This window comes from Fimicolochytrium jonesii (assembly GCF_025526975.1).
Source record: "Fimicolochytrium jonesii strain JEL569 chromosome Unknown EV422scaffold_8, whole genome shotgun sequence".
NCBI classification, from domain to species: Eukaryota; Fungi; Chytridiomycota; class Chytridiomycetes; order Spizellomycetales; family Powellomycetaceae; genus Fimicolochytrium; species Fimicolochytrium jonesii.
In genome coordinates, this window is record NW_026515675.1 from 243,638 (window position 1) to 256,202 (window position 12,565).

The 12,565-nt window shown below is 52.4% G+C and overlaps 5 protein-coding genes across 5 annotated transcripts; 2 read left to right on the plus strand and 3 right to left on the minus strand.

Moving 5' to 3' along the window:
* Positions 1 to 692: 692 nt before the first annotated feature.
* EV422DRAFT_495082 (WD40-repeat-containing domain protein) lies at positions 693 to 2,743 on the minus strand (the record flags this gene model as incomplete). Its single annotated transcript, XM_053067791.1, has 7 exons — positions 693 to 806; positions 881 to 1,189; positions 1,246 to 1,551; positions 1,618 to 1,989; positions 2,052 to 2,333; positions 2,422 to 2,639; positions 2,716 to 2,743. 7 exons carry the CDS (start codon positions 2,741 to 2,743, stop codon positions 693 to 695), a joined length of 1,629 nt encoding a protein of 542 aa, XP_052926430.1.
* Positions 2,744 to 3,313: 570 nt separating this feature from the next.
* EV422DRAFT_413905 (uncharacterized protein) lies at positions 3,314 to 4,902 on the minus strand. Its single transcript, XM_053067051.1, has 8 exons — positions 4,746 to 4,902; positions 4,567 to 4,635; positions 4,471 to 4,487; positions 4,393 to 4,404; positions 4,068 to 4,294; positions 3,956 to 3,987; positions 3,632 to 3,890; positions 3,314 to 3,485 (listed from the first exon to the last, which is right to left on the minus strand). Exons 2-8 carry the CDS (start codon positions 4,623 to 4,625, stop codon positions 3,447 to 3,449), a joined length of 645 nt encoding a protein of 214 aa, XP_052926431.1. The 5' UTR covers positions 4,626 to 4,635; positions 4,746 to 4,902; the 3' UTR covers positions 3,314 to 3,446.
* Positions 4,903 to 5,362: 460 nt separating this feature from the next.
* EV422DRAFT_413954 (uncharacterized protein) lies at positions 5,363 to 7,000 on the minus strand. Its single transcript, XM_053067052.1, has 2 exons — positions 6,702 to 7,000; positions 5,363 to 6,639 (listed from the first exon to the last, which is right to left on the minus strand). The coding sequence occupies exons 1-2, from the start codon at positions 6,766 to 6,768 to the stop codon at positions 5,519 to 5,521; spliced, it is 1,188 nt and encodes a 395-aa protein (XP_052926432.1). The 5' UTR covers positions 6,769 to 7,000; the 3' UTR covers positions 5,363 to 5,518.
* Positions 7,001 to 7,010: 10 nt separating this feature from the next.
* Positions 7,011 to 9,095, plus strand: EV422DRAFT_525419 (uncharacterized protein). The gene is made up of 9 exons (XM_053070046.1): positions 7,011 to 7,345; positions 7,409 to 7,507; positions 7,573 to 7,650; positions 7,714 to 7,955; positions 8,024 to 8,124; positions 8,192 to 8,395; positions 8,462 to 8,599; positions 8,668 to 8,713; positions 8,781 to 9,095. Exons 1-9 carry the CDS (start codon positions 7,109 to 7,111, stop codon positions 8,920 to 8,922), a joined length of 1,287 nt encoding a protein of 428 aa, XP_052926433.1. The 5' UTR covers positions 7,011 to 7,108; the 3' UTR covers positions 8,923 to 9,095.
* Positions 9,096 to 9,632: 537 nt separating this feature from the next.
* EV422DRAFT_414076 (uncharacterized protein) lies at positions 9,633 to 12,374 on the plus strand. Its single transcript, XM_053067053.1, has 3 exons — positions 9,633 to 9,961; positions 10,048 to 10,819; positions 10,886 to 12,374. The coding sequence occupies exons 1-3, from the start codon at positions 9,912 to 9,914 to the stop codon at positions 12,221 to 12,223; spliced, it is 2,160 nt and encodes a 719-aa protein (XP_052926434.1). The 5' UTR covers positions 9,633 to 9,911; the 3' UTR covers positions 12,224 to 12,374.
* The last annotated feature ends 191 nt before the right edge of the window (positions 12,375 to 12,565 follow it).

Genomic DNA, 12,565 nt, shown 5'->3' on the forward strand with positions numbered 1-12,565 from the left:
CTTGGTTGTACTGAGCTTCACGTTCCTAAGACGTTCTGTCAGTCAGTTGCTCAGATTGAGCCTGTGAATAGATCCCTTACATGTAGAGCGGCAGCGTGCGCATTCATGAGTTCCGCCACAGCCATTTCGTTTTTCACTTCCACTCCCTCCTTTTCCGTCCGGAGGGTGCTCGCGCTGCCTTTCAACTGATCAAGCTCATCCGAGAACCTATCAGTGAGGTCTTTCATCTTTTCCGTAAAAGTCATATCTTTCAATCGAAGCTGATATTCGTGCTCGACAGCGAGCTCTTCAAGGGATCGGCGCAGTTCGGCGATTTGTATGTTGCTGTCTTCTAGATCAGATTTGTTTACCAAGACCTATAGTGCAAGGTTGTTTAGATGCGAAGTTCGTAGACATCAAGAGCCGTTTCCATAGTAACCTCGTCCGAGAAGAAGTTGCTGCGTTCCTTGCGGACGCCTTTCTCTGCCTTCTCATCGATTCTGAAGCACAGAAGAACTCCATCCTCTGAGACCGAAAAGAGATACTGATCGTCATAGGAAACCGCGAGCTTTGTGATTGATGCACAATGTGCACGGTGCTCCTGGAAGTCTCCAGGTTCGCCTGTAAGCGGAAACTTGATGGCGCGGATGGTGCCGGATGCGGTTCCTGAAGAGGGGTCCATGGTTTTCAGAAGGTATGCAAGTACATAGCAATCACCGCGCATTGAACTTACCTGCAAAAAGCATCCGCCCCGAACGCGACATGGCTAATTGCGTCAAAACTTCGTCCGTCTCCACATCCATCACTACAGAAGATTCGTTGATTTCCTGATGAGTTATCAGCGCTAGCATGTCAATAACATCCCACACTCTCCCTCCAACACTCCCGAGCTTTCCCTTACCTTGATTTTCTTATCATTGCCAACGACCCACATCGTCTTGCCATCGCTCGAGATGATCGCTGAAGAGTAGCTCGTGTTCTTCAAGATGTATTCGTTTTCACGCTTGAAATCGATCATGTTCCACGCGTACACCGCCCCATCGGCACCGGCGGAGACTAGATATGCGTCATCGGGGGTCCAGTTGAGTGAGCGCACGCGCCCATTGTGCCCTTTGAGGCTGGCGATGTTGTCGCACGTCCAGGTGGAGAAGATGTGGATCATGTTGCCGTGGGCTGCGGCGAAGAATTGCCCGCCAGACGAGAACTTGCACTATATCGCACATGAGAGAATGTTTGCATTGCTCGCCATCACCTTGAGCATCTTACCTCGCGACAACCTCTTAGCCCAAATTCTCTGAATGGATGCAGATCGTCCACCAGAACGTTCATCATTCGCAGCTTATCGCTGAACCCGACAAGCATATGCTGTCCACTTGGATGCAGCGCCACCGACAACGGTTCCTCGTTGCAGAACTTGGCAAACAAGCATTCTTTCTGTTCGTAGTCCCACACTCGGATAGAGCTGTCTTCGGCGCAGGTGGCAACGATGGTGCGCCGCACACACACATCCATGCTCGTGATGCTGCCGAAGTGAAATGGTTCTGTCAAGGGCACAAACTTTGGGAGCTCACTCTGATGGGCAGGATCGATGTCAGCGAGATGAGTAAATGCTCTTTTCAAATGGCACGAGGGCCGCACCTTCAGCCCTCTTTGCTCGGTCAAGATGAACCGGAACATTTGCGAATACACAGTTTCGATCACAAGCACGCCCTCAGCCGCATTTCCCGTCAGACTCCTCACGTCCGACTCCTCAGGGACCGTCAACTGTCTCGTCAACTTGTATACATCTTTTCCCTCCCGATCAGCGTTGAATTTGTCGAAAACCCTCAACGCACCGCCTTTCGCGGCCACTGCGAACCCTGGCGTCAGGCCCAAGATGGCGGATATGGGAGGAAGATCTGTAATCGTTTGCATGATGACGCCTCTGTCAACTATCAGGATCTGCCCACTCTCAGTGCCTAGTGCTAGTCGCGATGCGGGAGGCGGCAGCCATGCGCCGCAGGTTATACTCTGCGCATGAATGCCATCAGCAATTTCAAACACGGGGAATAAAGGAATCAAGGGCATCTTACATGTCCATGTATGCCATATAGCGGCTCCCCGGTTAACGCTCCCTCCTTGTATCGATATACATTCGCCGTTTTGCGCATTATAATGCACATCTCTGTCTCGTCAATGGGGTTGATCGTCAGGTCTGTCACATCGGCAGGCTCGTCTGTTGCGTTGGGCACCAGCTTCAAGGTGGCCAAGGTTTTCCCTTTTTCCCACGAGTAGTAGTGCAACATCCAATCCGGTCCACCGGATTGGGCGGCGAGGTATCTCGAATCATAGGAGAAGCATAGGGAGACGAACTCCTGATATTCGCGAAGCATGCACAATGCATCAGTTCGCAACATCCGAGAACCCCACGCTCCCAAAAATTAACATGCAAAACGTACATACTTGCGAAAGACAGCTTTCCGCTGCAGTCAATCCCCGTCGCTTCTTCCACGTATGCACCTCATAGACAGTCACAGATGGTCGCCCCGCAGCGCCCGTAGCTCCAGGTTTCGCCTTTTCGGCGACCGCGTACAGGCGTCGATCTGATGCAATGGCCATGGCTGTTATCCCGCGAGAACATGATGCTACATTCTTCTGGGTGTCTTGTTCCACATTTGCCGCTGAGAGACGAAACATGTGGGTAGAGAAGTGATGAGATAGCATTCCTTGGAAATAAGAAACAGCGTCCGGCCGAACCTATGATGTTGCATCCTGCAGAGTACATAGTGGTATGTTGATCAATGTAGAGCACATTTTTGTTGACCTTGGCATTAGACCCGAAGGCATAGCTGCGGGAAAGATCGGTACGTGAGCGAAAGGGAGGTAATCTACGTTGGTTTCATCCATACCCGTGGCCGACAGATGCGATAGACATGGCGGATTTCCGGTGAGAGAATTAAGGACTGGATGCATAAGCGGGATCGTCTCTTTCAAATTTGCTCCGACGATCCGTTTATTCCAGATCGTTAACTACTTCGTTTATGCTGATCTCACGCAAGTGGACGGGCCTGGAGGTGCTTGAGCTTCGCATCCACAGGGATTCGGGGATGGAGGACCACCAATCGCTAGAACCAAAATCAATGTTGATCCAAAGGCTCGTGTATTTCGTGACCTCCGCTGGTATGTACTGTATGAACGTAGCTGACTTCGTCCATTTGCACTGCGAAGCCCCAATTCACTTTCTGATGGACAGCAAAACGTTGGAGACGCGATCACCTCACGCGTATTTGACGCGTTCCGATCCATTCGACTGACTGAATGGATCGACTGACTTTTTCCCAAGGCAAGTCTTCTACTGTAACTTTCGCGGTGAACCTTGAGACATGATGCATCACAGATACAATGTAACTTTGTTTCCACTCCTTTGCTGCTATTCCAAAAGGCATTGCATATATACTGATAGGCAACCCTGCCTATGCGGGACAGATCTATGTGAAACTTCTCAAGCGATGACCGCCCGCTTCAGGCCACACGACGAACAAAACTTCTCCTCCGTCCCGAACTGATGCCCACAATCCCCGCAAAACTTTGCCAGCGTCCCTGGCCCAGCCGCCGTGATAGGCCGCACAACCACCGGAAGAGCAGCAGCTGTGGCCAATGTGGCTCTCGGGGCGGTCATTTCGGATGCTTTCGCGGCTGAGTTCGGCTGGATGGGTGAAGCTGGACGCGCGGCTGTGGTGGGCCGTGTTTTAGGCTTCAGGGATCGGCTGGCCATGACTTGGACTTTACCGCCGCCAAGAGATTCGACGGCTCTGGATTTGGTGGGTGTGGCGGACAGTGTGGAGGGTTCTGGGTCTTTCCCGCTGGCGGCTGCGGCGGCTGCCATACGTTTTTCACGTTCTTTGGCGAAATGTCCGCCTGGTTTGCATGATCTACGGCGTAGTGTCTCTTTCAGTCATGAGATTCATATGTCGTCCAGAAGCATGTGGCCACCTACCGAAGATGAATCTCTAGCCTATCCCGTAGGAACTAAAAGACGGGAATGACAACGCTTAGTGAACCATCCTCAAACTTCACACAAGTCAGTCGTCCGCCAATCAGTATCTTACCCCTCTGCCACAATTCGGACACTCTTCCCTCCCCTCGTTCATAAACGTCTGAAACGCCGCCTCGTTATACTCGCCGGCCGTCATCTTTCCACCCACGGGCGTGCCATCGTTGCCAACGAGCTGCGGTGGTTTCGGCCGCGTGCGCCGCTGATCCCGGGGCAGCGCCGCGTTCTGCTTATCCCACTTTTCGATGCAGTTTTTCTCGTGGATCTGTATTGATTTCGAACCTGTGCGCACACACCAAGCAGGGTTCAGTCGGATGTATGTGGTGTGATGGAGGATTTGGCGGCTGGCATGGATGTTGTGTAACTTCGCCTTTACATACCAAACTCTCTTCCTGAATAATCGACAGAATCAGCAAGGCTAGTTTGTGACCCAACAACACAGCACAGCCATCACATACCACAGATGTAGCACATCCTGGTTTGCGAGCACACGAGAAGTAGCACACTAGGATTAGCACAACAGGATAAGCACACCAGGATTTACCAGATTTTACCTGGTGAACGGGTTTCGGCCCTCTGCCTTGGCGGATACATGTGTCGGGTTCATAGCCATCTTGGTATATCTGGGATTGAATACAATGCATAAGCGACATGTTGCAACTCGAAGGCAATTCCGGGAAGTTTCGCAGAACTCGGTGGGGAAGCACAGCCAGCTGAGGTGAGGTATCCGCACCTACTCTATGAGTTTGAGGCTCAGGTCAGAGCTAATTTCCCATGGGTTTCAGTCTTCTTTCTCGTTCTGGATTCTGGGCGTCTTCCCAGGTTCCGAGTCTGCGCTCTCGCTCGTTGTGGTATGCTTCCCCAAAACTTCAGTTGCTACACTCGCTGTTATGGAACCGCCCTGCTTTTGCCAATGCTCCCTTTCACTCGGTGGTGAATGTGCTACTACCCAACCTACGATATGCCAGGGTATGCTTGAAGCTCTACACCAATTTTGAAACTGACACGAGGACGACGGAGAAACAAGAAACTTGGTTCCCACCCTACGACTCCCCGGTTTCTGAACAAGGTTTGAATTCCACACTTTATTCCTTCGACGCTTTCGACGCGTATGCCCAAGATGCATGTAAGATGGGTCCAGCATACTTACATACTATGTACGCAAAGGCATTGCGTGCCAAGAAGCGACGGGACCTGAGGAAACACTGATGGTGAAGCACCTTCTGTCGTATGCCGTGGGGAAGTTTGGCCCTACCCGCGTCTCCGTCTCCAAATATTCGCACTGACTGAGGAACTTCCTCGGAAGATAGGTTCGTGCATTGCCGACATTTATTGTTCAGTCTGAGCAATCGACTCACAGCACTTCGATGTAGCATCGGGATTTGGAGCAGCAATGAATAAGCGTTATTTGCGCTAACGATCAATACAAAGACGGGTACAGAAGAACGCCGTGATAAAGATCGGGCCCCGCCGATGCCCTTCCAAAACGTATCCATCATCTTCCCCTCACATCCCCTTCCGACACGAATCACAAAACTTCGCCTTCCTATCCGCTTCTTCCCTCACTATCTTCAACTGCCCTTGCAAAAACTCTTTGCTTTTGCCCAAAGCCAAAATCAGCCTATCCTTCCTCTTATTCTCCGCCTCGAGATGGGTGATATATTCGTGGATGTTATCCGCCGACATGGTTGTCGTAGCTGAACTGGAGGGCGTCGCGTCTGTGGAGTCGAAGATGGTCTGCTGCGAGCAATGGAAGGGGGTCGGGGAGGGCGGAGATGAGAGCAGGGAGGACGTTTTCTGGGGTGCTTTGCGGTCGACCGTCGCGGGTGGGGTATCAAGCTCGTGGAACTGAGGGAAGCGAGGCGGCGGGCCTTGGGGAGTGAACGCGTTGGGACGGGCTTCGTGCGGCGTCGGCGTTGGGAGAGGATGTTTTTGGGTCGACCCCGAGGTATGGGACTTTGGTGCTGCGGGCGCAAACGGGTTATTGTCGGGATGTGACGGTGGAAGTTGCGACGACGGTGATGTTGTGCCCGGGGAATCTCTCGTCCGTTTCTTAACCCGCCCATTATCATACGCGCTGCGTCCCATCGAGGTTGATTTGCCCTGTGGACCACTCGTTCCAGCTTGGACCTGTGATCCTGCTCGGCCTGGGTTCCCCGCCTCAGCCCCCACTCCATAGAACTCCTCGGCTTGCGAGGGCGCCTGTGACAATATCGTATCCTCATCGCCGCCGAAATCGTCGTCGGCGCTTGAATATCCGCCCCATTCTGTTCCCTCGCTATCATTCCAACTGGAGCCAATTCCAGCCTGAATCCCTCGCTGTGTGCTATACCAGGCCGTTGGAGAATCTGAATAGCCGAAGCCCATCGCTGTCGCATACGATGAAGACGTATTCCCCCCACATAAAGCTGGATCAATATATCGCGACGGTTGCGCCTTTCGCGGCGCAGGTGGTGGGTTGCTGGGCATATTATAACTGCTTCCTCCTGATTGAGGAGGCGGTGTGCTTTCGTTTTGCCGTCCTACTTGTCTTTGCAGCCGACGATCGGATGGGGGTTGCATTTCCTGATAGAAGTGGCACTTGCGCTTGCCCCTCTCAAACTGGTTTGGACAACCCCAATAAGTTGCTATCGATGAGGCTTATAAGTGGGGAGGACTAGATGGTAAGAAGGCATGAAAGAAAACTCACATTTAGTTTTATGTACCGGGACTAGTTTCGCTGGAAGATTGCATCCGCACAACGGCGGTGATTCCATTGCCTATCGGTTCAAAGTGGCTTTCTGAACGCGGGGCAGGTGAGTCGACTTCGGCTCGTCCAAAAGCTGCTTTGAGCTGCATATGGACTTTCAGGCGCGGAAGGAAGCCGTTTCTCCAGTGGAGCTATCTGTGTATGTATAATAGGTCTTCAGCTTTCAGCGAGCAGGCTCTCCACCCCAGTCTCCAGTGTCCTGCCAGGTCTCCACGCCCGTTCAGACCCTCGTGCCTCTCGTGCTCTCGTCACAGTCACAGTCGCGTGGGACGGCGAACTGCTTGAACTCTGGAGACTCTCGTCGTTTATAAAAACACAAGTACGAGATATCGCAGCTGCCGCGGACGATGCGGTTGCAACAGTGTCAAGCGTCATCACGGCTTTTGGCCACCCGGCTACGAGGGATAGTTCATAATGGGTCTCGGCACCAGCGCTTCCTCCAAACGGCGACCGAACGCATGTCGAACGCTTCATATGGACTTGGGATGCGGGTTTCTGTAGGACTATTGATAGGGGCGGGGGCCTTTGGGCTGTATACTCAAAGCAAGGCACCCATCCTCTGTGATGACGGCGCTAAACAAGGGGTATGTAAATGCATACCGTACGGCCTTCTTTTGAAGTATAACTCAAGGGGGCAATTGGCTCAGGTGTATGATAGGTGGAAAGACGACAAGATCGGCGCGTATGAGAATCGTATCAGAAGCTTCTCACATCCGTGGAAAGTGTTCCAATACTTTGCAACAGCAGTAAGTTGTTCTACATAGACTGGGAGGAAAGTGAAGGACAGTATCTGACTCGTACTCAAACTCAGCATAAACATGGACAACCATACATGACCACCGAGGACTTTATTCGGTCATTAATGCCATATCGAAGCTATCGCGCGTCTGTAAGTGGGAAGCGCCCAGAGTGATAGTGGGAGAACGGACGAATGTAACCTGGTCGGATGCAGGGCAAGCTCAAGCGGGTGCCATCAGCAGAAGCCTTCTTCGCGTTGGCCGACACAGATGGGGACGGCCTGATTAGCTTCTCGGAGTATATGATCTTCTTGTGTCTTCTTGGCACACCCGAGTTCCACTGGAAGATCAGCTTCAAACTCTTCGACATTAACGGCGACGGGACAGTGTCGAAAGATGAGTTTGAGAAGATCATGCTTCATCATGCGACGGGGCTTGGCTTTGGCAGTCGGTTGGGGTGCGTATCAAGCTTCGGGTTGCCGAATGATACGAGCTGTGAAAATGATATGTAGAACCTTCCCGCAGCAACCAAGAAAGACAAAAAGTTGATGTTACGCACAGCGGCATCTACAAACTGTTCTTTGGAAACCAAGGCGAGAAGAACATGGTCTACGACGAATTCATAGGTGAGTCCCATCTCATGAGAGTACCATCATCATGATTTGCGTCTCATCCGTATTGCCCTCCCCAAAGACTTCATGAGAAGACTTCACCTGGAGACCTTGAAGTTGGAATTCGCCCAGTTCGACGTGGAGGAGAAGACGAACAGCATCAGCATGAGGGACTTTGCGCTTTCATGCATCAGCTACGCACCGCCATCGCAACTACCGAAATTGATTGACAAAGCCGCCCAACTGCCGAACTATGCGGAGCGGGTGACGTTTGACGAGTTTTATGGTATGGGGGATAACAAACTGTCGTCTTGCAGTCTATCTCAAATAGGAGCTGATGCGCGTCTTATAGCATTCGATCAAATGGTTAGAACGCGATTGCATGATCTGGGACTGGCCTACAAGCTGTATACATCCATGGAGCACGGACTGGATCGGACAGACTTCCGTCGCGTCGTCAAGGCCGTCACGACCACCGACTTGACTGCTGGTAAGAAACCAGTCAAGTTTATCGAAGGAGAAGATCTCCATCCTCACAACGATGCACACCGTTCACAGGACAAGTCGACGTCATCTTTGAAATGTTCGATTTCAACCATGATGGGTAGGTGATGGCTTATCAGAGAACAATATACGGTCCGAATCACCAATACCACTCCTTGCATTGTTAGATACCTCAACATCGACGAGTTCTACCAACAAGTGATGAAAGGCAGACATTCGAGAGGACTGGACACGGACAGGAGCATCGGGATATCGAAATTCTTCCATACGGTGTCCAAATGTGTACGGGAGGCTTATGATGAGACGTAGAGGGACGAAGGGGGAGGAGCCCTTTTGGGCTCATGGAGGGACTGATCCTACGCCGCTCGAGAGTGGATGAAGAACACTCCTTTTGCACATGTACATATTTCAGAGAGGTTTTGCGTGGTGGAGAGACAGTGGGCGGAGCGTTCGAATACAACTTCTCCATCTGCCCCCGAAAAGTTCCGGACAGCTGTTGATTGGGAAAACAAAAGTCGCAGCGCCGATTCCCCCTACCTTTACTCGCGCGGGCTTTGATGCGCTCTGCGAGACCGAGCGTTAGCGAGGGCGAAAGGAGCGAACACCTTCGCAACCAAAGTGAAGGGAGGGACGGGTGAGTTCCAGATCCATTGCACCGGAAGGCCCTTGCGCAGATCGCGAAGGGGTTAACTCGTCACGGGCGGACTTTGCTGCTATACAGTAGGTGGCCAGATATCTGGGTACGACGGGTTCGCCAAGCCTCCGTGTGCAACCCAAAAGTCAACGACAAGGTGCCGTCAATTTGCGTACTTCTTCAGATGGGCAGGCAGGCCGGCGACTTTTGCTGGTGGCTATGGTCGGGATGATGTGTCCTTGTCGCGTCGTACCCAGATATCTGGCCACCTACTGTACAGTAGATCTTTTTCTGGAGCAGCCTGAAGCTGCAAACCGCCAAAAAAGTTTGAAGAAACGCGTGCAAGCTGCGACACAAACGCGTACTGTATGACGACTATGACGACCCTCAACTTGCCCTCAACTCCACGGTGAGAACTCCAGGATACCAAACACTGGCAGCAGCGTATAGTATCAGACTAGCCGTGGACCATAATGCTAGTCCAACGCAGCAGGCCCCACGGTTGTTTAGATCTAGAGGCGGCTCACCGCCAAGCGTACGTTGCGGCATCACAATGATCCGCAATGCCCCTCCTGCCCTGTTTATATGAGGGCGGCTCCGAAGGCCGTATGTACGTTCTCCATCCGCTGCCAGCAGGTGCGTCCGTCGAGAACTTACCTTCGCCATGTCCATTTTTTCCAACGTCCTCGTCCTCGACGTTTCAGCGGGTACAGGGTAAGAACCGACTGTTCACTTCAAGTGTTTTTCAGCACAGTCTGTGAGCACAAAGTCTAAAGCCATTTTTTCCCCTGTTGCATTAGCGCAGCCCTTGTTCAGGCCGTCGTCACCATTATTGGATGGGCCCTCTGCTTGATAATGGTGACCGCTCTCACTATGTACCTTGCCGATAGTAGAGTCTCTGCCAGACAGCTTTCTCTGGCGTCGATTCTGAGTGGAACCAAAGGCTCCCCGGCAATCGTTGGCATACGAGCTTTCATAACCTGGGAAGTCCATCGAACCCCCATTCACCTATTCTTGCTCGTGACGGCTTTGATGTTGGCGGCCGTTCCACTCCTGCAAACTGTCGCCCAGCTTGGTGTTGGTACCGTTACGCGTTTACGGCAGATCGACCGCAATGACGGATCTGTCTTCCTTTCCAACGGTTACGGGAGCTCTTCGTTGTTCGACCCGCGAACCGACAATGGCACTGCTGTAGCACCCACGAGCTGTCGCGCAAATTCCACGGACCACAGTTGCGACTACCAGTTTTTTGACGAGCTGAGCAACCCTTGGCAGTGGGATCACCCTCTCAGCGGGTTTACGTACCGTGCACTCAAAAGACAGGTCTTTCCTGGAGAGGATAACTTCATTGCCAGGCCGCTTTCCCTGCGAAGGATTCTGAAGGATGAGGACGGCACTATCATCGACGGCCTACTGAAATTGCCCGATGCTGAGGGTGTCATCAGTATCCCAGCATTGGAAACCCGAGAGGGCTCCCAGACGAACATCACCGAAGCCATCTATGGCGCACCGACGACAGTGGTGCGCCCCACGTACTCGTGTGTAGATACTCACATTGTCGGGATGACATTTGTAAGTGAGCAATCCTGCCTAGGCGCGCTTCAAATTCATCAAAGCGACATCTAACCCGTCTTCTAGTACGATGGAACTGGTATCAGGATACAGACGAGACCCGGAGAAGGCTTCGTTCGGCACGCCCAACCCACCGGAGATCCAGCTGTGATTCAAATCTTGGAAGACGTCCGGACTGCTCTGCACACTATAATATCCAACAGCAGTAACCACAAAAACCCCGGCTTTGCGTATAAGGACGTAATTTTCATCAACACGACGATAACCCCTCTGAACGCCATCGACATGGACAGCCCTTTCCTAAACTCGCCTCTCAATGACTCAGCGCCGATGAATCGTGCCCGGGTAGAATGCGACAACCGTATCCAAAAGCTTCTGACCGGGGCCGAGAGAGCAGCGCCCATAAGAGATCCGATCTGCGTTCTCAACACGTTCACTTTCGAGCTTCTCACCGACGGGCTTGTCTTTCCGGCCTACAAAACGGTTCTCTGTGCCCCGGGAATCGAAGTGGGCCGCGCCAAACCCAAATTGACCTGCGCTGACCCGCGATGCCAGAAGTACCGGAAGATCCACCTTGATTATATCCCTACGCGGTTGGAACGGGACGATTTTCCTTTTAATAGTTCTTATTACATTTACTACCGGAATACCACCATTGTCGAAGACTCGAAAGGGAAGGCTTTGAACTATTACGGAAACCTAGCCCCGGCTGAGGACTGGCTGGAATTTGGAGCGCTCGTCGCTCAGGCACCTTGGCACGTCTGGAAGTTGCTGCATCGGCGACAGGCGCTCAAGTACGACGCGTCGATCATCGAGATGGATTCGCGAATGCCAATCACGGCCCTGCTGAATCTTACAACGAGCGTTATTGAACTCGACACGTTCAGTACGGCCATCCGAAACGCATGGGCAGACGGCTTCCTCATGAACTTGCGCGGAACGAACGCTAATAGCTCGACCATCGGGACGTGCGCGTCGTGCATTACCGCCGTGGAATCTCGCATCGAGTTCTCGTACGATCTTCGGTACGGAGCCGCATTGATCTTGTTGCTGCTCCTTGCTATCGTCCTCGCGGCATATGCGTACGCCACCCACGTACCCTCCTCCAATCCCTCAACAGTGTCCGCCAACCCAAAAACGAGGAGCCGATACCGAAAAGCGGTTCGACTGCAACGCAAACTGGACGTCGGGAGGTACATTACGAGTAACGATTGGCACGCCCCGTCGTACGACAAGAGCTGGACGAAGTGGGCGGAAGCTGAGGGACGGATAAGTGAGTTGGATCTGGCGGACAATGCGTCGCACATGCCGGCGCACTCGACTCCACACGATCAAGGAGCCCCGTGGGTCCCGGCGGGCACGCACGTTCACGACTCGAATGATCCGAAGGTGGACGAGCCGTGATCGTTAAGGCGTAAACACCATCATTTGCAGAGTAGAATAGAGTAGGGGTAGTATTGCAGAGTAGAATGTACGATCACTGGTTCGCATGCCTGGAACATGGACGGTCGTTACCCCTCCCCTCGCAAGAAGGAAATCACGCTCCTGAAAAGCAGCTCAGTGGGTAGTTGTGAACTATATAACGCCAACACTGCTAATATACATGTACATGGGAAACCCTACTACTATCCTATGGGAAGGCGTTACGATTTTGTAGTGCATTAAGGGGAAAGCAGAGTGATAACCCAAAAAATGTTTTGTGTGTATGGGTTTTGATAAAAACCCCATAGTTGGCGATGACCGACG

What these genes read in the sequence shown, in the direction of transcription:
- EV422DRAFT_413954 (XM_053067052.1), bottom strand. Translation starts at nt 6,768, where the DNA reads ATGGAATCACCGCCGTTGTGCGGATGCAATCTTCCAGCGAAACTAGTC. An exon ending in CCCGGTACATAAAACTAAAT is followed by an intron (nt 6,640 to 6,701) that starts GTGAGTTTTCTT and finishes CCTCATCGATAG; the next exon opens with CAACTTATTGGGGTTGTCCA.
- EV422DRAFT_413905 (XM_053067051.1), bottom strand. Translation starts at nt 4,625, where the DNA reads ATGGCTATGAACCCGACACATGTATCCGCCAAGGCAGAGGGCCGAAAC. An exon ending in GTCCGAATTGTGGCAGAGGG is followed by an intron (nt 3,988 to 4,067) that starts GTAAGATACTGA and finishes CCCGTCTTTTAG; the next exon opens with TTCCTACGGGATAGGCTAGA. An exon ending in CGAAAGCATCCGAAATGACC is followed by an intron (nt 3,486 to 3,631) that starts GCCCCGAGAGCC and finishes TTCGTCGTGTGG; the next exon opens with CCTGAAGCGGGCGGTCATCG.
- EV422DRAFT_525419 (XM_053070046.1), top strand. Translation starts at nt 7,109, where the DNA reads ATGCGGTTGCAACAGTGTCAAGCGTCATCACGGCTTTTGGCCACCCGG. An exon ending in TCCAATACTTTGCAACAGCA is followed by an intron (nt 7,508 to 7,572) that starts GTAAGTTGTTCT and finishes ACTCAAACTCAG; the next exon opens with CATAAACATGGACAACCATA. An exon ending in GACGTTTGACGAGTTTTATG is followed by an intron (nt 8,396 to 8,461) that starts GTATGGGGGATA and finishes CGCGTCTTATAG; the next exon opens with CATTCGATCAAATGGTTAGA.
- EV422DRAFT_414076 (XM_053067053.1), top strand. Translation starts at nt 9,912, where the DNA reads ATGTCCATTTTTTCCAACGTCCTCGTCCTCGACGTTTCAGCGGGTACA. An exon ending in GACGTTTCAGCGGGTACAGG is followed by an intron (nt 9,962 to 10,047) that starts GTAAGAACCGAC and finishes CTGTTGCATTAG; the next exon opens with CGCAGCCCTTGTTCAGGCCG. An exon ending in ACATTGTCGGGATGACATTT is followed by an intron (nt 10,820 to 10,885) that starts GTAAGTGAGCAA and finishes CCCGTCTTCTAG; the next exon opens with TACGATGGAACTGGTATCAG.